The sequence below is a fragment of the Papio anubis genome, chromosome 20 (genome assembly GCF_008728515.1).
Source record: "Papio anubis isolate 15944 chromosome 20, Panubis1.0, whole genome shotgun sequence".
Classification (NCBI taxonomy): Eukaryota; Metazoa; Chordata; class Mammalia; order Primates; family Cercopithecidae; genus Papio; species Papio anubis.
The window spans coordinates 46,632,045-46,659,634 of NC_044995.1; the positions used below are offsets into that span (position 1 = coordinate 46,632,045).

At 51.4% G+C, this 27,590-nt stretch overlaps 2 protein-coding genes across 2 annotated transcripts in view; one reads left to right on the forward strand and one right to left on the reverse strand.

Annotated features, from left to right (window-relative positions):
* UHRF1 (ubiquitin like with PHD and ring finger domains 1) overlaps nt 1–440 on the reverse strand; it is a 53,993-nt gene extending 53,553 nt beyond the window's left edge. The window contains exon 1 of the mRNA XM_031659067.1: nt 221–440. Within this exon, the coding sequence (XP_031514927.1) occupies nt 221–402 (182 nt within the window). The 5' untranslated portion in view covers nt 403–440. The remainder of the gene's footprint in view (nt 1–220) is intronic.
* Nucleotides 441–6,799: 6,359 nt separating this feature from the next.
* On the forward strand, nt 6,800–19,183 carry ARRDC5 (arrestin domain containing 5). Its single transcript, XM_031660098.1, has 3 exons — nt 6,800–7,272; nt 11,644–11,849; nt 18,609–19,183. The coding sequence occupies exons 1-3, from the start codon at nt 6,933–6,935 to the stop codon at nt 19,134–19,136; spliced, it is 1,074 nt and encodes a 357-aa protein (XP_031515958.1). The 5' UTR covers nt 6,800–6,932; the 3' UTR covers nt 19,137–19,183.
* Nucleotides 19,184–27,590: the final 8,407 nt, after the last annotated feature.

The window sequence follows — 27,590 nt, forward strand, 5'->3', positions numbered from 1 at the left end:
TCGACCCCCAGCCGGGCTCCGGGGACGCAGCGCTGGTCCCGGCTCCAGCCGGGTATGTGTCGGGGAGCGACTCCCAAGGGTTCGGCGGAAGGGGAGGCCCTGGATCCCGGGACAGAGTGAGGGACACAAGTGCGCCCGGGTTGGCCGCGCGGGAAAGTTTTGTAAAGTCCCCGAGCCCCGTGCGCCTGGCCCGGGCTGGCACCCCGACCCGGCGGCTCACCTCTCTGGTCGCCGCAAACCGCTTGTCTGTCTGCGCGCCCGGCCCGGCTGGGGATAGCTATGAAGCCGCGTGCGTGGCCCGGACCCCGCGCGGACGTGCGTGCGACCCGGAGCGCCCGCTCGGCAAATGCTGCCCGCCGCGCTGCCAGCTGCTCTGATTTTTTTCCCGCGAAAACTCGGCATTTGGGAGTTGCGGGGCCGCAGGAGGCCGTGCCGGGGGCGGGCGCCTGCCTCCTGATTGGCCGGCGCAGTGGCGGGAAGCGAGAAAGAGGGTGGGGGGCGCCCCCTCCTCTGTCCACGGCGCCTCCGCCCAGCGGGCCACGGCTCCGCCTAGCCTTGCGCGCTCTGCTGGGCGCGCCCAGCGTGCAAAGGGTCTGCGTGGCAGGGCCTGGTCACCCCCCGCACGTGGGCCCCCCCAGGAGCCTTGGGGACCCCCAGGGTACAGACCCCCTGACCTCTTAAGTCCAAGTCCGTTCGCAGGTCCCCAGTCGCACGCATTGACCAGTAGGTCTAAGAAGGCCAGAATCAATGTGTAAATACTGCGAGGGAATGTGGGGGGCCCCTAGGAGACCACCTGCACCCCGATGGCTCGCCTGATCGCCCCAAGCCCCACTGCCTGGCGTCAGGGCCTGCCAGGGCTCTCCACCCTACCCACCCGCAGGGCTTGTTTGCTGTCTTTTCCCGCCTCGTTTTCCCGCCTTCTCCAGGCTGTCCAGGCGGGCAGGGCTGCCCTGCCCCCTCCGCCCTGTCTATTCCACTCTGACCAGTCCTGGCGGGCACACGAGTGACCTGTGCTGGACACCTACAAAGCAGCCGGACAGGTTGCTCAGAGCTGCAGAACCCAGGGGTGTACGTGGCAGACCCACTTGGTGGTCTCAGGGAGGAAAAATTCCTATCTGGGGGAGACAGGCAAGAAATGAATAAATAAAGCAGATAATTTGAGATGATTCCTTATAGGAGAGTACTCAGCAGCCATGAGTCGGGAGGCGGGGAGAGAGGATACTGTCTCACTGGGGCCATTGCGGTGGGCCTCTCAGAGAAGATGACAGTTGAGCTGGGATCGGAGATGAGGCTCCAAGGACAGATGGGTCTAGGAGGGAAGGTCAAACCCAGAGACTGGAAAAGGCTTAGAGGTGTCCAGGGAGCAGGAAGGGGCTGGTGTGGTTGGGGCCCACTGAGCAAAGGGGAGGGGGAGTTGAGGTCAGAGGGGTGATATATAATACCTTGAAGGCCACCGGGGAGGACTTTGGTCTTTCTCTTGAGAGCTGTGAGCAGAAAAACGTTGAGTTCCCACTTAGCTTTTTATAGTTTCTTCATCACTCTATTATCTCCTCTATCTGGTCAGTGGGACTTCTGCTATGTCCCTATATAGGAGACAGATCATGGCCCCCAAAGATAGGCGTCTCTAGATCCCCACGTCCTCATCCCCAGGATCTGTGAATACAGTGCCTTACACAGCTAAAAGGACTTTGCAACTTTGCAGGTGTGATTCAGTTAATGATTTTGAGTTGGGGAGCGTCTCCTGGGTGATCCAGGTGGGCACAATGTCCTTAAAAGGTCCTAATAAGTGAAAGAGGGATACAAAAAGGTCAAAGTCAAAGGAGATGGGAAAGTGGAAGCAGGCTTTACAATGATCAGGCCAAGGGCTGGGTGTGTGGACTCACACCTGTAGTCCCAGCACTTGGGGAGGCCAAGAAAGGCGGATCGCCTGAGATCAGGAGTTCGAGACCAGCCTGACTAACATGGAGAAACCCCGTTTCTACTAAAAACACAAAATTAGCCTGGCTTGGTGGCGTGTGCCTATAATCCCAGCTACTCGGGAGCCTGAGGCAGGAGAATCGATTGAACCCAGGAGGTGGAGGTTGCAGTGAGCTGATATCGATCGCACCATTGCACCCCAGCCTGGGCAACAAAAGCAAAACTCAGTCTCAAAAAAAAAAAAAAAAAGATCAGGCCAAGAGGCAACGAAGATGGGCAGCTTCTGGTGGCAAGAAAAAGCAATAAAGACTCCTAGAACCCGCCCTGCCCTTAAAATTTATTTCAGACTTCTGACCTCCCAAACTGTAAGATGATAAATGTGTGGGGCGGGCTCACACCTGTAATCCTAGCACTTCAGGAGGCTGAGACAGGCAGATAACTGGAGGTCAGGAGTTCCAGACCAGCCTGGTCAACATGGTGAAACCCTGTCTCTAATAAAAACACAAAAATTAGCCAGGTGTGGTAGCGGGCACCTGTAATCCCAGCTACTCGGGAAGCTGAGGCAGAAAATTGCTTGAACCCAGGAGGAGGAGGTTACAGTGAGCCGAGATTGTGCCACTGCACTCCAGCCTGGGTGACAGAGCAAGACGGTGTCTCAAAAAAAAAAAAAAAAAAAATTAGCTGGGCAGGGTAGTGTGTGCCTATAATCCCAGATACTCAGGAAATTGAGGCAGGAGAATCACTTGAACCCAGGAGGCGGAGGTTGCAGTGAGCCGAGATCAAGCCACTGGACTCTGCCCAGGTGACAGAGCAAGACTCTATCTCCAAATAAATAAATGTGTGGTTTGCAGCCACTGAGTTTGTGGTCCTTTGTCATAGCCTTGGGAAGCTCCTGCATTCTAGTCCACGATGTCCAAATGGTGCTGTTCACTGTCTCCAACCTCAGTACACAATTAACACTACTGCACACAATTCTGGACCCTCAGCCATCAGCCAGGTAGAACCCACACTACAGGTATGAGCAGGCCCACCTGAGGGTGTGAGACGGCTTTAGCTCTTCCAAAATGATAGCACCTGCTGCAGGAACCTGGCCTAGTTCTATCAGAACACATCATCTGTTTGTAGTGCTGTTGTGAAAACTCAACGTGGCTGAAAGAGGGAATACATTTTTCTTTTCTTTTTTCTTTTTCTTTTTCTTTCTCTTTTTGAGATGGAGTCTTGCTTTGGTGCCCAGCCTGCAGTTCAGTGGTACGATCTTGGCTCTCTGCAACCTCCACCTCCTGGGTTCAAGCAATTCTTCTGCCTCAGCCTCCCCAGTAGCTGGAACTAGAGGTCCGCATCACCAAGCCCGGCTAATTTTTGTATTTTTAGTAGAGATGGGGTTTCACCCATGTTGGCCAGGCTGGTCTCAAACTCCTGACCTTAGGTGATCTGCCCGCCTGGACCTCCCAAAGTGCTGGGATTGCAGGCGTGAGCCACTGTGACTGACCAGGAATACGTTTTTCATGTACACGTGGTGAGGGGTATAGCCCAAGCACCTTGGATAGTGGTAGTTAAGTATCACAGAGGAGGCATCTAACTCTCCCTGCAGAAGAGATACCAAGGGCTGTTGATTGAGGGCTCCAGTTCCCTAGTCATCTTGAGAAAATCAAAATTTCTTAAATTTGCTCAGGTTCATAACTGACCAGCCAGGTGCAGTGGCTCACACCTGTAATCCCAGCACTTCGGGAGGCCGAGGAGGGCTGATCTCTTGCACCTGGGAGTTCGAGACCAGCCTGGGCAACATAGTGAGACCCTTTCACTACATAACATAAAAATGAATTAGCCAGGCATGGTGTGCACCTGTAGTCCCAGTTACTCAGGAGGCTGATGCAGGAGGATCTCTTGAGCCCAGAAGATCAAGGCTGCAGGGAGCCATGATTGCGCCACTGCACTCCAGCCTGGGTGACAGAACGAGACTCTGTCTCAAAAAATAGTAATAATTGCTATTTTAAAACATGAGTAACAAACTATTCCAGGCATCTCAGAAAAAAAGCTCACAAGCCACTTAGAGCAAGGGTGTCTAATCTTTTGGCTTCCCTGGACCACATTGAAAGAATAATTGTCTTGGGCCACACATAAAATACACTAACACTGGCCAGGCACAGTGGCTTATGCCTGTAATCCCAGCACTTTGGGAGGCCGAGGCGGGCAGATCACCTGAGGTCAGGAGTTCGAGACCAGCCTGGCCTAACATGGTGAAACCCCGTCTCTACTAAAAATACAAAAATTAGCCGGGTATGGTGGCATGTGCCTGTAATTCCAGCTACTCAGGAGGCAGAGGCAGGAGAATCATTTGAACCCAGGAGGCGGAGGTTACAGTGAGCCGAGATTGCACCACTGCACTCCAGCCTGGGCAACAAGAACAAAACTCCATCTCAATAAATAAATACATAAACAAACTAACTAACTAACACTAACAATACCTGATGAGCTACAAAAAAAAATTGCAAAAAAATCTTATAATGTTTTAAGAAAGTTTACGAATTTGTGTTGAGCCATATTCCATTCTGGGCCACATGTGGCCTGTGGGTCAGGAGTTGGACAAGCTTGACTTGGGGAAACAAGAGGCCAATGCCCGCAAAAGCTATCACATAAAATAATTCAAGACAAGAAATAAGGCCTGCCAGGCTAGAGAATGGGTACTTCCTAGCCCCTCCTACGATTCAATGTCCCTCCCTCTCAGGTACCAGCCCACGTGCAAATCAGGTGACAGGAATAACTGCTAGAGTGCAAAGGCCCTCAGTTTCCCTGTTGCAAAACGATACATTCTCAGAGGGCATTAAGTCATTCAACAAACTTTTATTGATTCCAGCCCCACCCCACACCCCTGTCTGAGCCAGATCCTGCCTGAGTCACGCAGACATTGGTGGGCACAAAGTTCACTTAGACAAGGTCTCACCCTGGAGGGACTTCCTATCCAACAGGGGAGAGGCAGGCATAACGAGAAAGGTCGACCGGGCGTGGTAGCTCACGCCTATAATCCCAGCACTTTGGGAGGCGGAGCGAGGTGGATGGATCACGAGGTCAGGAGTTCAAGACCAGCCTGGCCAAGGTGGTGAAACCCTGTCTCCACTAAAAATACAAAAATTGGCAAGGTGCAGAGGCTCACGCCTATAATCCCAGCACTTTGGGAGGCCGAGATGAGCAGACCACAAGGTCAGGAGATCGAGACCATCCTGGCTAACACAGTAAAACCCCGTCTCTACTAAAAATACAAAAATTTAGCCAGGCGTTGTGGCAGATGCCTGTAGTCCCAGCTACTCGGGAGGCTGAGGCAGGAGAATAGCATGAACCCGGGAGGCGGAGCTTGCAGTGAGCCGAGATCGCGCCACTGCACTCCAGCCTGGGTGACGGAGCAAGACTCTGTCTCAAAAAAATTTAAAAAATACAAAAATTGGCCGGGCGCGGTGGCTCAAGCCTGTAATCCCAGCACTTTGGGAGGCCGAGACGGGTGGATCACGAGGTCAGGAGATCGAGACCATCCTGGCTAACATGGTGAAACCCCGTCTCTACTAAAAAATAACAAAAAACTAGCCGGGCGATGTGGTGGACGCCTGTAGTCCCAGCTACTCGGGAGGCTGAGGCAGGAGAATGGCGTGAACCCGGGAGGCGGAGGTTGCAGTGAGCTGAGATCCGGCCACTGCACTCCAGCCTGGGCGACAGAGCAAGACTCCGTCTCAAAAAAAAAAAAAAAAAAAATACAAAAATTAGCTGGGCATGGGGGCAGGCACCTGTAACCCCCACACCCATGATCCCAGCTACTTGGGAGGCCGAGGCAGGAGAATCACTTGAACCAGGGGGGCGGAGGTTGCAGTGAGCCAAGATCACGCCACTGCACCCAGCCTGGGTGACAGAGTGAGACTTCGTCTCAAAAAAAAAAAGAGAAATATCAATCATGCAGGGAATCGTCTCTTCCTGATGGTGTCAACGTTCAAATTAAGCACACGATGCCCTCAGCAACTTCAGTACGCACCAGATTCCAGGTCCTGGCCATATCTCTGTGTTTTTTCTGATACAGACCAATACAAATGTAGAGTCTTCAAGATGAAAATGAGTGTGTATGCGCCTGGGCACAGTGGCTCACGACTGTAATCCTAGCACTTTGGGAGGCCAAGGCAGGCAGATCACTTGAAGCCAGAAGTTCGAGACCAGCCTGGCCAACATGGTGAAACCCCATCTCTACTAAAAAGACAAAAATTAGCCAGTTGCAGTGGCACATGCCTGTAATCTCAGGTACTCAGGAGGCTGAGGTGGGAGAATCACTGGAACCCGGGAGGCAGAGGTTGCAGTGAGCCGAGATCACGCCATTGCACTCCAATCTGGCTGACAGAGTGAGACCATCTCAAAAAATAAAAATAAAATAAAAACACACAAAAAAATTACAGGTGATGGTGCATGCCTGTAATTCCAGCTACTCAGGAGGCTGAAGCAGGAGAATTGCTTGAACACGGCGGAGGTTACAGTAGGTTACAGTGAGCCGAGATCACACCACTACACTCTAGCCTGGATGACAAAATGATACTTTGTCTCAAAAAAAAGAAAAGGGCCAGGCGCGGTGGCTCACGCCTGCAATCCCAGCACTTTGGGAGGCCGAGGCGGCGGGTGGATCACGAGCTCCGGAGATTGAGACATCCTGGCTAACACAGTGAAACTCTGTCTCTACCAAAAACACAAAAAATTTGCTGGGCGTGCTGGCATGCACCTGTGGTCCTAGCTACTCATGAGGCTGAGGCAGGAGAATCGCTTGAACCCGGGGGGCAGAGCTTGCAGTGAGCCAAGATGGTGCCCCTGCACTCCAGCCTGGGCAACAGAACGAGACTACATCTCAAAAAAAAAAAAAAAGAACCTGTTAAAGGAACCAGTGAGGACTACAAGTTTCGCCATCAACCACCCACCCTGAACAACAGTTCTGTCTCCCCTCCTGGCCATTGGGGTCCCCACTTCCCGGAACTCTGAGCTGAGTGATGTCATAGATGGATTACCTCACTAGGGCCAAGGAACCGGGAATTTCAGGGACATGGGGGAGGGAGAGGGATGTCTCTCTACCACCCCAACCCCCCATGTCTGTGGTGAAGTCGATCGAATTAGTGCTGCCCAAGGATGCAATCTACCTGGCTGGCTCCAGCATAAAAGGGAAGATGATTTTAACCCTGAACAGTACCCTGGTGGACCCCATAGTGAAGGTGGAGCTCGTGGGAAGGGGTTACATTGAGTGGAGTGAAGAAGCCGGGGCATCCCGCGATTATAGCAGAAATGTTATTTGCAACAACAAGGCAGACTACGTGCATAAGACAAAGACATTCCCAGTGGAGGGTAAGGACGAGGCCAACAGCCACCCCTAGCCATGACAGGAACCTGGGTCTGGAAAATAAACACATCCAACAGTCAATCAACAAACCTCCAGGGCTATCAGAAATAGGGAGTGGCCTGATTTCTCCCTAGGAGGGAAGTCATGTAGAACGATGACCATCAGATACACAAAACACGAAAATAACAAGACATAAGGAGCTGATCAGAACCCAGATATTCAAAATGAAGGTTCAAAGTAGTCTCTTTGGAAAATGCTCAGTCCAACAACTGCCTTTAAGAGGCCCCTGAGAAGTCTTATTCTTTTACAGATAAGTTTCACTCTGACAGCAAAACCCCAGGAGACAAAGTAGGCAGTCCTGTATTCATGGGGAAAAGCAGTGGAGGTAGGCCAGGGACAATGGCTCATGCCTGTAATTCCAGCACTTTGGGAGGCTGAGGCAGGTGGATCACTTGCGGTCAGGAGTTTGAGACTAGCCTGGCCAATACAGCAAAACCCCATCTCTGCCCCCCAAAAAACAAAAATCTAGCCGGGCGTGCTGGCACATGCCTGTAATCTCAGATACTTGGGAGGCTCAAGCAAGAGAATCACCTGAACTTGGGAGGAGGAGGTTCCAGTAAGCCGAGATCGCACCACTGCACGCCAGCCTGGGTGACAGAGCGAGATTCCCTCTCAAAAAAAGATAGTGGAGGTAGAAGAGCAAGGGAGACCTTCCAGGGAAGGAATAACTAGTCCCCAGTTCCACCAGGTCAGGCCTGAAATCTGAACAAATGTCAGAGTCTGCTGAGCTGTGGGGGGAATTATATGTCTTTTTCAAAATGTGTTTGTGGGGATATTCCCAGATATGATGTAGTCAAGCGGAACACGTGGCCAACGCTTGGCTGAACAAAGTGTAATTTAATTTAACTTATTTATGTATTTATTTTTATTTTATTTATTTATCTATTTGTTATTTATTTATTTTTTTAATTTTTTTTTTGAGACGGAGTCTCACTCTGTCGCCCAGGCTGGAGTGCAGTGGCCGGATCTCAGCTCACTGCAAGCTCCGCCTCCCGGGTTTACGCCATTCTCCTGCCTCAGCCTCCCGAGTAGCTGGGACTACAGGCAACCGCCACCTCACCCTGCTAGTTTTGTTTGTTTGTTTGTTTGTTTGTTTGTTTGTTTGTTTTTTGAAACGGAGTCTTGCTCTGTCGCCCAGGCTGGAGTGCAGTGGCTGCATCTCAGTTCACTGCAAGCTCCGCCTCCCGGAAATCCTCCCATCTTGGCCTCCCAAAGTGCTGGGATTACAGGCGTGAGCCAGCGCGCCCGGCCTCCTGCTAGTTTTTTTGTATTTTTTAGTAGAGATGGGTTTTCACCGTGTTAGCCAGGATGGTCTCGATCTCCTGACCTCGTGATCCGCCTGCCTTGGCCTCCCAAAGTGCTGGGATTACAGGCTTGAACCACCGTGCCCGGCCTATTTATTTTTTGAGACAGAGTCTCACCCTGCTTCCCAGGCTGGAGTGCAACGGCGTGATCTCGGCTCACTGCAGCCTCCACCTCCCAGGTTCAAAGAATTCTCCTGCCTCAGCCTTCCACGTAGCTGGGATTACTGGCACCCACCACCAGTCCAGCAATTTTTTGTATTTTTAGTAGAGACAGGATTTCACCATGTTGGCCAGGCTGGTCTCGAACTCCTGATCTCGTGATCTGCCCACCTCAGCCTCCCAAAGTGCTGGGATGACAGGCGTGAGCCGCCATGCTTGGCTTACGTATTTATTTTTGAGACAGGGTCTCGCTGTGTTGCCCAGGCTAGAGGGCAGTGGTGTGATCACAACTCACTGCAGCCTCAGCCTCTCTGGCATGAGTGATCCTCTCACCTCAGCCTCCTGAGTAGCCAGGCACCATGCCTGGCTAATTTTTGCTTATTTTTTTTGTTTTTTTTTTGAGACAGAGTTTTGCTCTTGTTGCCCAGGCTGGAGTGCAGTGGTGCGATCTCGGCTCACCACAACCTCCTGGGTTCGAACGACTGTCTCTTAAAAAAAAAGAACTAGCGCCGGGCGCGGTGGCTCACGCCTGTAATCCCAGCACTTTGGGAGGCTGAGGCGGGCAGATCACGAGGTCAGGAGATCAAGACCATCTTGGCTAACATGGTGAAACCCCGTCTCTACTAAAAATACAAAAATTAACCAGGCGTGGTGGCACAGGCCTGTAGTCCCAGCTACTTGGGGCACTGAGGCAAGAGGATCACTTGAGCCCGAGAGGTCCAGGCTGAGTGACAAAGTGAGACCCTGTCTCAAAAAAAAAAAAGGCTGGGCCCAGTGACTCACACCTGTAATCTCAGCACTTTGGGAGGCCAAGGCAGGTGGATCATTTGAGGTCAGGAGTTTGAGACCAGCCTGGCCAACATGGCGAAACCCCGTCTTTACTAAAAATACGAAAATTAGCTGGGCGTGGTGATACATACCTATAATCCTAGTTACTGAGGAGGCTGAGGCAGGAGAATTGCTTGAACCTAGGAGGCGGAGGTTACAGGGAGCCAGGATCACGCCACTGCACTCCAGCCTGGGAGACAAACTGAGACTCTGTCCCAAAAAAACAAAAAAGAAAGAAACAGGGTCCCTGATATTTTTGGGATTGCCATGAGCTAGGGAAGATAGGCAATGCTAAGAGGATTTTTGAGAAGTACAAGAAGGAAAATGAAATGAAGGTTATGGAAATGGCGGTTGTATGAGAGTCTGCTTCCTAGACCATCACTCAGTTGGTCAATCAACATGTATTAAGCACCTACTGTATACCATGCACTGAAGGTCAAGCTCTATGAGGGCAAGTTTTCTCTGCCTCACATACTACTTATTTATTTATTTATGTTTAGAGACGGTGTCTCACTCTGTCACCCGGGCTGGAGTACAGTGGCACGATCTCGGCTCATTGCAACCTCCGCCTCCTAGGTTCAAGCGATCTTCCCACCTCAGCCTCCCGAGTACCTGGAACTACAGGTGTGTGCCACCACACCCGGCTAATTTTTGTATTTTTAGTAGAGATGGGGTTTCGCCACGTTGGCCAGGTTGGTCTCGAACTTCTGACCTCAGGTGATCCACCCACCTTGGCCTCCCAAAGTTCTGGGATTACAGGCATGAGCCACGGGGCCCAGCCGGCCCGGTTCACGCCTATTATCCTAGCACCTTTGGGAGAGTGAGGCAGGAGGCTTGTGGCCAGACATTCAAGACCAGCCTGGGAAATATAGCAAGACCCTGTCTCCACCAGAAATTTAAAAATTAGCCAGGCAAGGTGGCATGGGCCTGTAGTCCCAGCTCTTCTGGAGGCTGAGGTGGGAGGATCACTTGATCTCAGGAGTTGGAGGCTGCAGTGAGCTATGATCACACCACTGCACTGCAGCCTAAGCGACAGAGACAGACTTTGTCTCTACATAAAGAAAAAAAAAAAAAAAGGTATGTTTGTTGAACCCTGAAGGCCTAACTTCCACTTTCTCAGGCTCCAGGCAGGCGTATGCAAGGGTCCTTCAGTGGTTTCGGGTGACAACTCCAGGCACAGTCACGCACCCCAGGGCATCCCACTCCAGCCCAGCTGGGGCCTGATATTTACAGGCCCAGCAGGTCCTAAAAGCATAGAGCTCAGTTTAACTCAGGAGGGACAGAGAAGCCAAGTCCAGGACCCGCCTCCTTGCCAAAACAATAAATCAAGCAAAAAAAGGCCGGGTGCAGTGGCTCACGCCTGTAACCCCAGCACTTTGGGAGGGCGAGACGGGCGGATCGCCTGAGGCTAGGCGTTCAAGACCAGCCTGGACAACATGACAAAACCCCATCTCTACCAAAAATACAAAAATTAGCCGGGTGTGGTGGTGCACGCCTGTAATCCCAGCTACTCGGGAGGCTGAGGCAGGAGAATCGCTCGAACCTGGGAGGCAGAGGTTGCTGTGAGCTGAGATCACACCACTATACTCCAGACTGGGCCACAGAGTGAGACCCTGTCTCAAAAATAAACAAACAAAAAAACAAAGCAGGCCGGGCGCGCTGGCTCAAGCCTGTAATCCCAGCACTTTGGGAGGCCGAGACGGGTGGATCATGAGGTCAGGAGATCGAGACCATCCTGGCTAACCCGGTGAAACCCTGTCTCTACTAAAAAATACAAAAAAAAAAAAGATAACCGGGCGGGGGTGGCGGGCGCCTGTAGTCCCAGCTACTCGGGGGGCTGAGGCAGGAGAATGGCGTAAACCCGGGAGGCAGAGCTTGCAGTGAGCTGAGATCCGGCCACTGCATTCCAGCCTGGGCGACAGAGCGAGACTCCATCTCAAAAAAAAAAAAAAATACAAAGCAAAAAAAAAAAGAAGAAAAACAATTCTAGAACCTTCTGATGGCATTGGTGTGTTTTGCTTTCAGATAATTGGTTAAGTGCAGGCAGCCACACCTTTGACTTCCGTTTCAACTTACCTCCCAGGCTTCCTTCTACCTTCAGCAGCAAATTTGGCCATGTCTTCTATTTCGTACAAGCTTCCTGCATGGGCCGGGAACACATTTTAGCCAAGAAGAGGATGTACTTATTGGTTCAAGGAACTTCCGCCTTCCACAAAGAAACCCCATTGCAGGTACCGATGGGGGAAAGGCGGAGGTGGAAACATTCTCCAGGCTCCAAGGAGGAAGAGGGAAGGTGGGCGGGCAGGGGACAGAGAAGGTCCCAAGGGAGAAGGGAAGGGTGTTGGCAGCTTCCCAGGCCCTGAGATTTCACAAAAGGTGAGTCAGAAACCTTAGGGCAGCCGGAGGTCAATGCTGCAGTGAGCCATGTTGCTACTACACACCTCCCAGCCTGGAAGCCAGAGTGGGGCCCTGTCTCTAAATGAAATAATATATGTGTATATATTTTATTTATTTATTTATTTATTTATTTATTTATTTATTTTTTTTTTGAGACTGGGAGTCTGGCTCTGTGGCCCAGGCTGTGGCAGGACCTCTTCGCTCCAGGTTCACACTGTCCTGCCTCCTTCAACTTCTAGGCACTCCTTCCCACTAGCTGTGTTATTTTAGTAGAGACCCAGCGGGTTTCACCAGGTAGCCAGTGAGTGCTGTCTCATGATCCCGTCTCAAACCTAGGTTGAAACTTGAGCAGCGCCATATTATTTATTTTTTTTGAGACAGAGTCTCGCTCCGTGCATGTGGACTGAAGGTGCAGAGAACCAGTCTTGTCTCACAGCCTCCGCCTCCCAGTTCAAGCACGATTCTCATGCCAGCCTCTAATGAGATGGCCACCAGCTAATTTTGTATTTTAGTACCGAACAGGGTTCACCATGTTGGTAGGCTGGTCTCGGGCACTCCCGACCTCAGGTGATCCGCCTGCCTCCAGCCTCCCAAGTGATGTTGGGATTACAGGCATTAGCCTATGTCAGGCCAGCTTTTTTTTTTTTTTTTGGCAGGAGGCAGTCTGGCTCTGTCACCGGGCTGGAGAGTGCAGTGGCGGGATCTCAGCTCTTTCTGGCCGCCTCCCAATTTGCCATTCTCCTACCTCAACCCTCTCCCGAGTAGCTGGGACTACAGGCCGCCACGCCTCGCCAGTGGATTTTTGTATTTTTTGCCAGTAGAGGCGGGGTTTCACCGTTGCGCCCAGGATGGTCTCCTCCTGACCTCGTGATCCATCCCGTCTCGGCCTCCCAAAGTGCTGGGATTACAGGCTTGAGCCACAGTTATTGAGCCAACATTTTAAGAAAAGAAACAAGGGCAGGAACTACAGCCAGTGGTTTTTGTTTTGGTGGAGTCTCACTCTGTCAGCTGCTGGGGAGTGCAATGTGGCGATCTGGCTCACTGCAAGCTCGCCTCCCTGGGTTCAGCCATTCTCCTGCACTCAGACATCCTATGAGTAGCTGGGTACAGGCCACCACAGCGCCCGGCTATTTTTGTATTTTTAGTAGAGACGGGGTTTCACCATGTTAGCCAGGATGGATAAGCCAGTGGTTTTCAGCTGGGGCTGTTTTATCCCCATAAGGGAGATTTGGCAATGTCTGGAGACATCTGTGGTTGTCTCAACTTGGGGGGTGCTCCTGGCATGGAATGGGTGGAGGCCAGGGATGCTGCTCAGCACCCTGCAGAGCCCAGGAGAGCCCCACCCAGGAGAATGGCCCAAATATCCACTTGTCAAGGAGGAGACATGGCCCTGGGGAAAAGCCAAGAAGAGGCCCCACGGGGTGACCCTCAGGGTGGGAGAGAGGCCTGGACACTCAGTAGCCCTCCAGCACTGACCTTGGAGCTCTCAGACAATAGAGGTGGTGGCCTCAGTCCAGGAGAAGGAAGGGCCGTGCAGCCTCCGCTTGGCTGAGTGCAGGACTCGTTCTGGTTCCCTTCCCGAGTCCAGGTGCAGAGGTGGAAGTCGAGGTGGGAGGAGGGACGTTGGCCAAAGTCACTTCACCTCTCCAGGGAGTGATTTGCCATCAGAGCATTGGGACAAGATGACAAATGTCAGAGGGCTGGCATTTTTTTTTTCTTTTCCTTTTTTTTTTTTTTTTTTGAGACGGAGTCTCGCTCTGTCACCCAGGCTGGAGTGCAGTGGCATGATCTCGGCTCACTGCAACCTCCGCCTTCTGGGTTCAAGCAATTCTCACGCCTCAGCCTCCTGAGAACGCTGGGATTACAGGCACCTGCCCCCAAGGACGGCCAATTTTTTTTTCTATTTTTAGTAGAGACGGGGTTTCACTATCTTGGCCAGGCTGGTCTTGAACCCCTGACCTTGTGATCCACCCTCCTCAGCCTCCCAAAGTACTGAGATTACAGGTGTGTGCCACTATGCCCGGCCAGCAGTTTCTTTTTCCTTTTCTTTTCTTTTTTTGTTTTTTTGAGAGGGAGTCTTGCTCTGTCGCCCAGGCTGGAGTGCAGTGGCCGGATCTCAGCTCACTGCAAGCTCCGCCTCCTAGGTTTACGCCATTCTCCTGCCTCAGCCTCCCGAGTAGCTGGGACTACAGGCACCTGCCACCTCGCCCGGCTAGTTTTTTGTTGTTTTTTTTTTTTGAGACGGAGTTTCGCTCTCTCGCCCAAGCTGGAGTGCAGTGGCGCGACCTCGGCTCACTGCAAGCTCCGCCTCCTGGGTTCACGCCATTCTGCCTCAGCCTCCCGAGTAGCTGGGACTACAGGCGCCCACCACCGCACCCGGCTCATTTTTTGTATTTTTAGTAGAGATGGGGTTTCACCGTGGTCTCGATCGCCTGACCTCGTGATCCGCCCGCCTCGGCCTCCCAAAGTGCTGGGATTACAGGCTTGAGCCACCGCGCCTGACCTTTTTTTTTTTTTTTTTTTAGACGGAGTCTCGCTCTGTCGCCCAGGCTGGAGTGCAGTGGCACAATCTTGGCTCACTGCAAGCTCCACCTCCCGGGTTCACGCCATTGTCCTGCCTCAGCCTCCCGAGTAGCTGGGACTACAAGCGCCTGCCACCACACCTGGCTAATTTTTTTGTATTTTTAGTAGAGACGGGGATTCACAGTGTTAGGCAGGATGGCCTCGATCTCCTGACCTCATGATCCGCCCGCCTTGGCCTCCCAAAGTGTTGGGATTACAGGCATGAGCCACCGCGCCTGGTCCCATTGTTTTTCTTTTGATACAGAGTCTCACTCTGTCACCCAGGTGGGAGTGCAGTGGCACAATCTTGGCTCAATATAACCTCTGCCTCCCGGGTTCAAGTGATTCTCCTGCCTCAGTCTCTGGAGCAGCTGGGATTAGAGGTGCCCACCACCACGCCCAGCTAATTTTTGTATTTTTTAGTAGAGATGGGGTTTCGACATGTTGGCCAGGCTGGTCTCAAGCTGACTTCAGGTGATCCGCCTGCCTAGGCCTCCCAAAGTGCTGGGATTACAGGCGTGAGCCACTGCTCCTGGCCGGTACCTCTATTTAAAAAAAAAAAAAAAAAAAGGTAATAGCTCAGTTGGAAATAAAGGGACACTGGTAGCTCTTGGTACCTCCTGATACCTCTTTCAGGACCAGGACAGGACTACCAGCTTTGTCTTGAGTTAGAGCAGCAGGTTCTTTCACACCTGCAGGGTCCTAACGCATGCTACGAATTTTCGAATAAGACTGCAGGGATTTAGAATGAAACCAGATGCAATTAAACTTCAGGAGAGGAGGGGGAGCTCCAGCTGCTCCTGAGAAGGCTGAAAAGAAGCCAGAGGCAGAAAAGTGGGAGGTGAGGTCAGAGGGGGTCAAGGGTCTGCCTGAGTTCTCAAAAAGGCGACATACCTGACCTCCTGCAGTATGTTTTTCTTTCTTTTCTCTTCTTCTTTTTTTTTTTTTTTGTTTTGTTTGTTTTTTGAGATGGAGTCCTCACTCTGCCATTAGGCTGGGTGCAGTGGGCGTAATTTAAATCATAACCTCCTGCCTCGGTTCACACCATTGTTGTTCTCCTGCCTAAGCCTCCCGAGTAGCTGGGACTACAGGTGCCACCAACACACCAGTATTTTCTTTTTGTATTTTGGTAGAGACGAATTTCACCCTGTTATTGGTCAGGATGGTCGATCTCCTGACCTAGATCTGCACCTCGGCCTCTCCCAAAGTGCTAATTACCCAGCCTTCTTCTCTTCCTTTTTTTTTTTTTTTTTTGAGACAGGATCTCACTGTTGCCAGAGCTGGTCTCAGCCTTCTGGGCTTGAGTGATCCTTCTCTCTTGGCCTCCCCAAAGTTCTGGGATTACAGGCATGAGCCACCACACCCGGCCAGCAATGTTTTCAAACCACAGGTCCTGGCAACAGGTAATTGGTTGCAAAATCCATTTGGTGGAATACCAAGCATTTTCTTTTTCTTTTCTTTTTTCCCCTTTTTTTTTTTTTTGAGACAGTATCCTCTGTTGTTCAGGCTGGAATGCAGGGCTGGATCTCAGCCTCACTGCAACCTCGGTCTCCCAGATTCAAGTGATTCTTCTGCCTTAGCCTCCCAGCTGGGTACAGGGCATGCCACCACCACCTGGCCATTTTATATTTTAGTAGGGTGGGGTTTCACCACACATTGTGAGTGTCTCAAACTCCCTGACCTCAGGTGATCCATGCCAGCTCGAAATGCTGGGATTACAGTTGTGGCCGAGCCACTATGCCTGGTCTTTTTATTTTATTTTTTGAGTCTCCTCTTTTGCCAGGCTGGGCAATCTGGCTCACTGCAGCCTCCACTTCCAGTTCTGGTGGTCTCCTGCCTCAGCCCAGCCTCCTGGTGGCTGGGATTACAGGTGCCACTCCTGCACGCCTGACTAATTTTTGTGTTACTAATAGAGATAGGGTTTCCTGAAGTTCTTAGACCAGGATGGTCTCGATCTAGCGACCTTGTGATCCACCCTTCTCACGAGCTTCCCAAAAGAAGTGCTAGGAAACCTGGCCCATGGTTGCAAAATGAGAAAAGGAATAGGCAAAAGTATAAATAAGGCTAATCCAGAAAAAAGTGGCAATTTAACTTGAGTTGCAACCATTTTTTTAAATAAGATAAAAGAACAGAACAGGCAATAAGTAGAATAAAAATATCAGAAATAACAATCTGCCATGTTGCAATCAACTTTTTAAAAATAAAAGCAGGCCAGGCACTTTGGGAGGCCAAGGCAGACAGATCAGCTTCAAGGGTCAGGCGTTTATCAACTGACCATAATTGAGAAACTCTCCACTAAAAATATAAAATTAGCCAGGCATGGTGGCACTGCAAATCCCAGCTCCTTGAGGGAGGCTGAGCAGGAGAATTATATGCCAATTCCTGGGGGAGGCGGAGGCTGTAGCAAGCCAAGATTTTACCATTGCACTCCAGCCTGGGCAACAGAGCGAGATTCCATCTCAAATAAAATGAAATGAAATAAAAATAAAAGCAAAGAACAGACTATGTCAGAAAATATAAATTTTGTGAGTTTCAATGAACTTTGTTTATTAAATCCATGAATAGGGTGAGGCACGGTGGCTCATGCCTGTAATCCCAGCACTTCGAGAGGCTGAAGCGGGAGGACTGTTTGAGCCCAAGAGTTTGAGACTAGCCTGGACAACATAGTGAGACCTTATTTCCAAAAAAAAAGCTGGGGTGTGGTGGCACGCATGCTTGTGGTCCCAGCTACTTGGGATGCTGATGGCGGGGGATAACTTGAGCCCAGGAGGTCAAGGCTGCAGTGAGCCATGAGTGCACCACTGAACTGCAGGCTGAAACAAAAACAAAAACAAAAAAAAGGCCGGGCACAGTGGCTCACGCCTGTAATCCCAGCACTTTGGGAGGCCGAGGCGGGCGAATCACGAGGTCAGGAGATCGAGACCATCCTGGCTAACACAGTGAAACCCCACCTCTACTAAAAATGCAAAAATTAGCCAGGCGTGGTAGCAGGCGCCTGTAGTCCCAGCTACTCAGGAGGCTGAGGCAGGAGAATGGCGTGAACCTGGAAGGTGGAGCTTGAAGTGAGCCGAGATCGCGCCACTGCACTCCAGCCTGGGCGACAGAGCGAGACTCCATCTCAAAAGAAAAAGGAAGAAAGAAAGAAATATATTGATATTCCGAATGGTAAATAGCCTTGATCCAAGGACACTGGGAGAGGCTGGGTGCAGTGGCTCACGCCTGTAATCCCAGCACTTTGGGAGGCTGAGGTGGGCAGATCACCTGAGGTCAGGAGTTCACGACCAGCCTGGCCAACATGGCGAAACCCCACATCTACTAAAAATACAAAAATTAGCTGGATGTGGTGGCATGTGCTTGTAGTTCCAGGTACTCAGGAGGCGGAGGCAGGAGAATCACTTGAACTCGGGAGGCGGAGGTTGCAGTGAGCCGAGATTACACCACTGCATTCCAGCCTGGGCGACAGAGCAAGACTCTGTCTCCAGAAAAAAAAACAAAAACCAAAAACCAAAACATGCTGGGAGATGGGAAATGACTCCAGGTTTTTCACTGCAGAATCCCTAGGGCTCCAGATTCCATCTTAATGCCTCTTCCTACGAGAGTCCCCAAAGCCCCACAGGCTTTTTATTTTTATTTTATTTTTGAGATGGAGTCTTGCTCTGTAGCACTGGCTAGAGTGCAATAGCACAATCTTGGCTCACTGCAGCCTCCACCTCCCGGGTTCAAGAGTCTCCTGCCTCAGCCTCCTGAGTAGCTGGGATTACAGGCATGCACCATCACGCTCAGCTAGTTTTTGTATTTTTAGTAGAGACAGGGGTTTCACCATATTGGTCAGGCTGGTCTCGAACTCCTGACCTCATGATCCTCCGGCCTCAGCCTCCCAAAGTGCTGGGATTATAGGCGTGAGCCATCGAGCCCGGCCAGCCCCAGAGGCTTTGAGGAGTTCCCAGGGTGGATCAGGCAGGCAAGTGGATTATGTGGTCCTGGTCCCTCACGGTTGTCTGTTTCTCTTCCCCCACATCCTCCTCTTCTAGAACCCCTTATTGGTGGAGGCTGAGGAGAAAGTCTCCTACAACTGCTGCCGCCAGGGCACCATCTGCTTGCAAATCCAAATGGAAAAGAACACCTTCACGCCGGGAGAGAAGGTTGTCTTCACAACAGAGATCAACAACCAGACCAGCAAATGCATCAAGACGGTCATATTCGCCCTGTATGCTCACGTTCAGTACGAGGGCTTTACGCCCGGCGCGGAGAGGCGGTCTCGGCTGGACAGCAGCGAGCTTCTGCGGCAGGAGGCCAACACCCACATGACCCGCTTCAACACCACCAAGATCGTCAGCACCTTCAACCTCCCAGTGCTGCTGTCCGTGAGCAGCAGCACACGGGACGGGGAGATCATGCACACTCGCTATGAGCTGGTCATCACCGTGCACCTGCCCTGGTCCTTGACCAGCCTCAAGGCCAAGGTTCCCATCATCATCACCAGCGCCTCGGCGGACTCTGCCGGCTGCCAGTCGTCAGAGGATGGAGTGTTACCCGTGAGCCCAGATCACCAGAATTAAGTGCCCAAACTTTTAAATATTAAAAGCTTTATTAGTCTCTACCGGGAGGAAGCTCTCTGTCTTGCACAGGTGGCTCTCAGATGAGTTGAGGCGTAGGCAACACGTTGTCTGCAACCTCCCCGAGCTCTAGCGGTTTAGGTATCCGTGTCTCCCGTCTGTAGAACTATCACTGAATGCCTGGAATGGACAAAGGAAACTGGGAAGGTCTCCCAGGACCCAAACCCGGCATAGCCCGCGTTTTCCACCCTGAGTCTGCCCCCGCCTACTGGGGTCTCACAGTGCCAAGACCAGGGGTCCTACTTGGGGGAAATTCTCCCCTCTGCTAATGTCTGGCTGTATTGACCGTCACAACTGCAGGGGATCGGGGGAGAAGAGAGTCCTACTGGTGTGGAGGGGGTGGAGGCCAGGGATGCTGTTCAGCACCCTGCAGTGTCCAGGATGGCCCCCCACAATCAGGAATTGTTTACCCTGAATGTCAACAGTACCAAAGGGGCTGGGCATGGTGGCTCATTCCTGTAATCCCAGGACTTTAGGAGGCCATGGTAGGAGGATCGTTTGAGACCAGGAGTTTGAGACCAGCCTGGGCAACATTGTGAGACCCCATCTCTACAAAAAAAAAAAGAAAAAGAAAAATTGGCCGGGCATGGTGGCTCACGCCTGTAATCCCAGCACTTTGGGAGGCCGAGGCAGGTGGATCACGAGGTCAGGAGATCGAGACCATCCTGGCTAACACAGTGAAACCCCATCTCTACTAAAAATACAAAAAATTAGCCGGGTGAGGTGGTGGGCGCCTGTAGTCCCACCTATTCGGGAGGCTGAGGCAGGAGAATGGCATGAACCCGGGACCGGGAGGCAGAGCTTGCAGTGAGCCGAGATCGCGCCACTGCACTCCAGCCTGGGCAACAGAGCGAGACACGGTCTCAAAAAAAAAAAAAAAAAAACAAAAGGAAAATTAGCCAGGCGTGGTGGTGGGCACCTGTAGTCCCAGCTACTTGGGAGGCTGGGAAGGGAGAATGGCATGAACCAGGGAGGCGGAGCTTGCAGTGAGCCATGATCACACCACTGAACTCCAGCCTGGGTGACAGTGCAAGACTCTGTCTCCAAAAAAAAAAAAAATTAGCTGGGCGTGATGGTGCTCACCTGTAATCCCAGCTGCTCAGGAGGCTGAGGTAGGAGAATCTCTTGAACCCGGGAGGCTGAGGTTGCAGTGAGCTGAGATCATGCCACTGCACTGCAGCCTGGGTGACAGTGCAAGAGTCAGTGTAAATATACATATATATGTGTGTATATATATGTATATGTGTTTATATGAATATATGTACATATGTGTATGTGTGTGTATATGTATATATGTGTATGTGTATATATGTGTGTATATGTGTATACATGTGTGTATATGTGTATATATGTGTATATGTGTATATGTGTATATGTATATGTGTATATGTGTATATATGTATATGTATATGTGTATATGTGTATATATGTATATATGTGTATATGTGTGTATATGTATATATGCGTGTATATGTATATATGTGTATATATGTGTATATGTGTATGTGTGTTTATATGTGTATATGTGTATATATGCATATATGACAGGATCATATACGTATATATGTATATGAAAAATTAGCTGGCTGTAGTAGCATACACCTGTAGTCCCAGCTATTCGGGAGGCTGAGGCAGGAGGATCACTTGAGCCCAGGAGGTCGAGGCTGCAGTGAGCCATGATCATGTCACTTCTCTCCAGCCGGGGTGACAGAGCAAGACTCTGTCTGGAAAAAAAAAAAAAAAATTAAAAAAAAAAACCACCCATGATATCACAGTAAAAAGGAGGAGAAACTGTGTGCTGGTATAATTCACAGAGGTTACTGTTGAGCCCTGGGGCTGCTTTGTGGGTCTCATACCCGAGTCGGATCCTGTGTCTCCTCTGCCTACAGCAGCTTAGGCTTCCTCCCCCACACTTGGGACCAATGCCAAAGTCTTCCTAGTGATGGGCCTGTGCCATCTGCCCACGTGCAATCCATCCATAAGCCATAGGGCTTCTGTCTCCACACTTCCCAGAATCTCCCATTTCTCCCCTTCCCCTGCCTCTACCCTGCTCTGGTCCACCTTTTTTGGTTTTGTGTTGTTTTTGACATGGAGTCTCCCTCTGTCTCCCAGGCTGGAGTACAGTGGTTTGATCTTGGCTCACTGCAACCTCCACCTCCTGGATTCAAGCAATTCTCCTGCCTCAGCCTCCTGGGACACCGTGCCCAACCTAAATTGGACTTTAGAGGAACAATAGAAATATTTAGTGTAAGTATATCCCATGCAGTATTTAGGATATAGTTATGCTTAAAAATCATTCACTGATGGCCAGGCGCAGTGGCTCACATCTATAATACCGGCACTTTGGGAGGCTGAGGCAGGTAGATCACTTGAGGTCAGGAGGTCAAGACCTGCCTGACCAACATGGAGAAAACCCATCTATACAAAAACTACAAAAATTAACCAGGCATGCTGACAGGCGCCTGTAGTCTCAGCTACTCGGGAGACTGAGGCAGGAGAATCACTCGAATCTCGTAGGCAGAGGTTGCAGTGAGCCAAGATCGCTTGTCCTCCAGCCTAGTGAAACTCCATCTCAAAATATACATATATGGACTGCCAGTTTAATTGAAGGAAGTATAGGTTTACTAGCACTTGTATTCCTGGAGCAACTCAAGGACTCTCAACATCAAACAATATCAGTTCCTCCTGCGAAATCTCCACCGTCAGGTCCCTACAGCATTTGAAGTAAAATCCAAACGGCCTGGCTTCACCTGCAAGAGCCTGCATGCCTGAAATGAAGCAGTGGCTGACGCTGGGTGTGGTGGCTCACGCCTATAATCCCAGCAGGAGCCGGGTGAAGGGCGTCTTGGGGTCAGAGTTTGAGACCAGCCTACCAGCAACCTGGCAAGACCCTGTGTCTTTTCAATTTTCTTTTTGAGGCTAGGAGTGCTAGCTGTCACCCAGGCTGGAGTGCAGTGGGCGATCATAGGCTCACTGCAAACTCCGCCTCCAAGTTCGGAAGCCATTCTCCTGCACCTCCATGCCTCAATTAGCTGGGACTGGCCATGCATGACTAGCTTTGTATTTTAGTAGAGGCGGGGTTTGACAGTGTGGTACGCCTGTAATCAGCAGCAGGGAGGCCAGTGAGAGGCGGATCACAAGGTCAGGAGAATCGGAACCCACACGGTGAGAAACCCGTCTCTACTAAAATACAAAAATTAGCGGAAGGTAGCGGTTGTGGCCTATGTAGTCCCAACTACTCCCGGAGGCTGAGAGGCGGGAGAATAGCGTGAACCCGGAGGAGCTTGTTGAAGAAGCACAAGAGACCAGCCTGCAACCTAGGCGACAGAAAGGCGAGACTCTGTGTCTCAAAAAAAAAAAAAAAAAAGAAGCGAAGGGTTTCACCATGTTGTAGGATGGTCTCGATCTCCTGACCTGATCCGCCGCCTCGGCCTCCCAAAGTGCTGGGATTGGAGGCTTGAGCCGCACCGGCCCCTTTTGGGATGGAGTCTAGCTCTATTGCCTAGGCTGGAATGCAGTGGGTACAATCTTGGCTCACTGGCTCCATGCCTCCGGGTTCTGGGTCTCCTGCCTCAGCCTCCTGAGTATGCGACTACAGGCGCCCGCCACCGCCTGGCTAGTTTTTGTGTTTAGTAGAGACAGGGTTTTCTGCCGTGTTAGCCAGGATGGTCTCGATCTCCTGACCTCATGATCTGCCCGCCTTGGCCTCCCAAAGTGCTGGGATTACAGAGGCGTGCACCTCGATCTGGCCAATTTTTTCTATAATAGTAAAATTAAAGGTGAGTCAATTAAATTTTAAAAAGAGTGGTCAGGGTTTTGTGTCTTCTTGGGGGAATGGCCCTGAAGTAATGCTTCTCCAACCACCTTGTATGTGTAACATACTGGTACCTCCCTCCCTTTGCACACTTGCAGAGGTGTCCTGTCAGCCTGCAGCCACGACCTGATTGCACTTAAATGGTGGCCCTACCACATTCAGAAGAAGATTCTGGGAAGACCCAGCCTCTCCATGGGTGAGGCCGGACATTTAGTTTATTTATTTATTTGTTATTTATCTATCTATTTATTTATTTAATTTGTTTGCAGATACCTGCTTTGTTTATGAGCTGGAGTGCAGTGAGTGCTGCGATCTCAGCTCACTACAACCTCCTAAGGTTAAACGATTCTCCTCTCGTATACTGTATAGATTACACAGATGCCTAATCACCACACACCTTGGCTAATTTTTGGTCTTTTTAGTAGAGGCTGGGGTTTCACATGTTAGCCAGGATGGTCTCCAGCTCTGACCTAAGTGATCCCACCTGCCTGAGGCCTCCTGAAGTAGCAGGGTTGCAGGCATGACCCATGTGCCTGGCCCCTTTTTTTTTTTTTTTTTTTGGGATGGAGTTTCCCTCTGTACCCAGGCTGGAGTGCAATGCTTAGCTCACACCACAACCTCTGCCTCCCAGGTTCAAAGGAATTCTCCTGCCTCCAGCCTCCTGGTAGCTGGGATTATAGGCATGCACCACCACGTGCTGCAGCCTCCGCCTCTAGGTTCCCAGCAGATTCTCCTGCCCTAGTCTTCTGAGTAGCTGGGATTGAGAGGTGGATGCCATCAAATGCCGCTAATTTTTTTGTATTTCAGTAGAGATGGAGTTTCACCATGTTGGCCAGGCTGGTCTCAAACTTCTGACCTCCAGAGTGATCCGGCTAGCCTTGGCCTCCCAAAGAGATTATACTTTGGGATTGCGAGCCAAACCTACGCCCACGGGATTAATGTCCTTTTCTTTCTTTCTTTTCTTTCTTTTTTTTTTTTTTTTTGAGATGGAGTCTCGTTCTTACCAGGTTGGGTCTGCAGTGGCTCGATCTTGGCTAACTGCAACCTCTGCTCCTGGTTCAGAAACTACTCCTGCTCAGCCTCCTGAGTAGCTGGGATTACACAGGCACCACGCTTCACCAGCCTTGCTTTTTGTATTTTTAGTAGAGAGATGGGGTTTCACCATTCACCATATTGGCCATGCTGGTCTCGAACTCCCTGACCGTGATCCGATTCTGCCTCCCAAGAGGTGCTGGGATTACAGGCATAAGTCACTGCACCCGGCATCTGCACTTCTTTAAAGTTTCTTGTAGAGATGGAGTCTTTCGATGTTGCCCAGGCTGGTCTTGAACTCATGGGATCCAGCAATCCTCCTGCCTCGGCCTCCCAAAGTATTGTGATTGTAGGCAAGAGCCACTGCATTCAGTCAATTCATTTATATTTCTTCCTCTCAGCCAATGCTAGTGATCATGAGAGCCACAAATGTAACTTTATTTTATTATTTTTTTCATATAGAGATGGGGGTCTCGCTGTGTTGTCCAGGCTGGTCTTGAACTCCTGACCCCAAGTGATGCTCCCATCTTGGCCTCCCAAAGTGCTGGGATTACAAGTGTGAGCCACCACACCTGGCCACAAATGTAATTTTAAATTTCCTAGGCCGGGGCAGTGGTTCATGCCTGTAATCCCAGCACTTTAGGAGGCAGAGGCAGGCAAATTACCTGAGGTCGGGAGTTCAGGACAGCCTGGCCAACATGGCGAAACCAAGTCTCTACTAAAAATACAAAAATTAGCCAGGTGTGGTGGCGCATGTCTGTAATCCCAGCTACTCGGGAGGCTGAGGCATGAGAATCGCTTGAATCCAGCTTGTGCAACACAGCGAGACTCTGTCTCAAAAAAAAAAAAAGAAATGTTTGTTGGTTGAATAGTAACAATAGTGATCTAGGTCACATTTATTGGGCCCTTGCTTTAAGCATGACACTGTCTTAAGCCCATTACCTGCATCATCTCATGTAGTCCAGACAGCAACCCCTGAGGAAGATACCACTACCGATGCCCAGGAACTGAGGATCAGAGAGGTTCATTGATTTGCCTAAGGTCACACAGCAAACTCATTGCAGAGCCAGGAGTTGAAACCAGTTCAACCAAATTGGTGATGTGAACCACTGTGGATGCTCACTGCTTGCCTAAACTCTGACAGTTAGGCTGATATGAACGACCCCAGGATGGGAAATGTGTGTATGTATGTATGTATTTTTAAGATGGAGTCTCACTCTGTCAACCAGGGTGGAGTGCAGTTGTGTGATTTCGGCTCACTGCAACCTCCACCTCCCAGGTTCAAGCAATTCTCCTGACTCGGCCTCCCGAGTGGATGGGATTACAGGTACGTGCCACCACGGCTGGCTAATTTTTGTATTTTTAGTAGAGGCAACGTTTCACCATGTTGGCCTGGCTGGTCCTGAACTCCTGACCTCAAGTGCTCTGCCTGCCTCGGCCTCCCAAAGTGCTAGGCTTATAGGCATGAGCCACCATGCCCGTCGTGAGCCACTGCGCATAACTCTACATTAGCGGTGGATTCCTTCTCTGTGGCGGGGCCATCCTGGGCAGTGAAGGGTGCTGAGCAGCATCCCTGGCCTCCACCCACTCCATACCAGGAGCAACCCCCAGTTGTGACAACCACAAATGTCCCCAGACATCACCCCGTGTGCCCTGGCGGGCAGACTCACCCCTGGTTGAGAGCTACACTGTACAGTATACACTTGGAGGCCTCTATGGAGTTAATAGACCTGATAGTAAATGCTATGCATGAGAATCCCAGTTCTGATGTTTATTTATTAATTATTATCATTATTTTTTGCTGTGAGATGGGGTCTCGCTCTGTCACCCAGAGTGAAGTGCAGTGGTCCTATCATAGCTCACTTAACCTCAAGCTCCTGGGCTCAATCTACCCACCTCAGCCTCCCAAAGTGCTGGGATTATAAGCATGAGCCATCGCGCCCAGCCTCTGCTGCTTGTTGTTGTTTTGAGACGGAGTCTTGCTGTTGCGGAGGCTGGAGTGCAGTGGCGCAATCTCGGCTCACCGCAACCTCCACCCCTGCCCTGTGTTCAAGCGATTCTCGTGCCTCGGCCTCCCAAGTAGTTGGGGTTACAGGCACCCACCACCACACCTGGCTGAGTTTTGTATTTTCAGTAGAGACAGGGTTTCACCATGTTGTCCAGGTTGGTCTCACACTCCTCTACCTCAGGTGATTCACCCGCGTCGGCCTCTTGAAGTGCTGGGATTACAGGCACCCGCCACTACATCCAGCCAATTTTTGTATTTTTAGTAAAGACGGGGTTTCACGGTGTTGTCCAGGCTGGTCTCACACTCCTGACCTCAGGTGATTCACCTGCCTCGGCCTCCGGAAGTGCTGGGATTACAGGCGTGAGCCACCACGCCTGGTGTCAGCTGTTTATTTGCTAAATGACTTTGGGCCAGTTACTTGTTTCTGAGCCTCGGTTTCTCCATGTGTAAAAGGGGAATTCATTCCTAGCGCCCTCCTCCGGAAGACACCGGATTAAACCAGCCAATGCATATAAATGGCCTGAACCCAAGTCACCACGCACTCCATAGGCGTCACCATTACCCCAGTGGGACTCTTCTGGAAGATTCTGATCTGCTCTGCAGCACCGCCAGCGGGTCCCTGCCCCCTCCTCGCCAGCTGCCTCCCGCCTCCAGGCCCTAGACTCAGTGGACCACAGGCGGGCGTTGAGGACACTTCCTGTGCAACAGCGGCGGTACCCGCCACGCCAGGTGGGCCAACCGGAGAATGCAGCTGGGGCTGCCCCACTTCCTGCCCCCGTGGAGGGGCCTCTCATTCTCCCTGGCCCCCACTCCCAAAATAACCCTCCCCCGCCCCGGGAACCAAAGTCACCCACACCAGCTGCAGCCTCCCACTTGGGGGACGTGGGACAGGCAGGGGACTAGCAGCTGCCACCACCACGGTGCCTGCCCCGCCAGGAACGTCCACCCCCTGCTGCCACCACCTCCGGCATTCCAATCCCCAAAAAGGGGGGGGGGTGACCCGGCCTCCCTCATCGTCCGGGAAATATGAACTCCGAGGAAGCCCGGCCGGCGGGGAGGAGGGAACTCCTCGGCCACCTTAGGTGACCAGGGACCTTCCCTGACCCAAACCCCCAGGCCTGAGGTGCCCCCAGTTTTCACCTCGGGTGACTGTGTTGAGGAAAAGGGGCTGGTTGCCAGGACAACAGCCCCCCACCTCCGCCCGGGAACAAAGAGGCAGCCGAGAGAGCCAAGAACGGCCTGTTCTCTCCCCGCCAACGCGGCTGGCACATCCTGGCAGCTGGCACCAGGAGGGCTGTGCCCAGAGCCGCCAGGCCTGGCCACCCTGGACATGGCTTTCCAGGGAGGGGTTGGCTGGGGGGTATGGCTGCGGCCCCAAGGAATGGAGTCGCACGGCCCCATGGGATCTGATTCCCAGACAGCTGCCCCGGGCCTCCGTCCTTCCCGGACATGGACAAGGAATCTGCTTGACTGCCTGCAGGACGCGAGGGAGGCCCAGGAAGTCTTAAATGTCGGCTCAGAGCCAGACGGGCCACCAGGGCCG

Excerpts from the sequence above, each read along its gene's own strand:
- ARRDC5 (XM_031660098.1), top strand. The coding sequence starts at position 6,933 with ATGGATTACCTCACTAGGGCCAAGGAACCGGGAATTTCAGGGACATGG. Across the intron at positions 7,273-11,643 it reads AAAGACATTCCCAGTGGAGG|ATAATTGGTTAAGTGCAGGC; the intron begins GTAAGGACGAGG and ends TTTTGCTTTCAG. Across the intron at positions 11,850-18,608 it reads ACAAAGAAACCCCATTGCAG|AACCCCTTATTGGTGGAGGC; the intron begins GTACCGATGGGG and ends CTCCTCTTCTAG.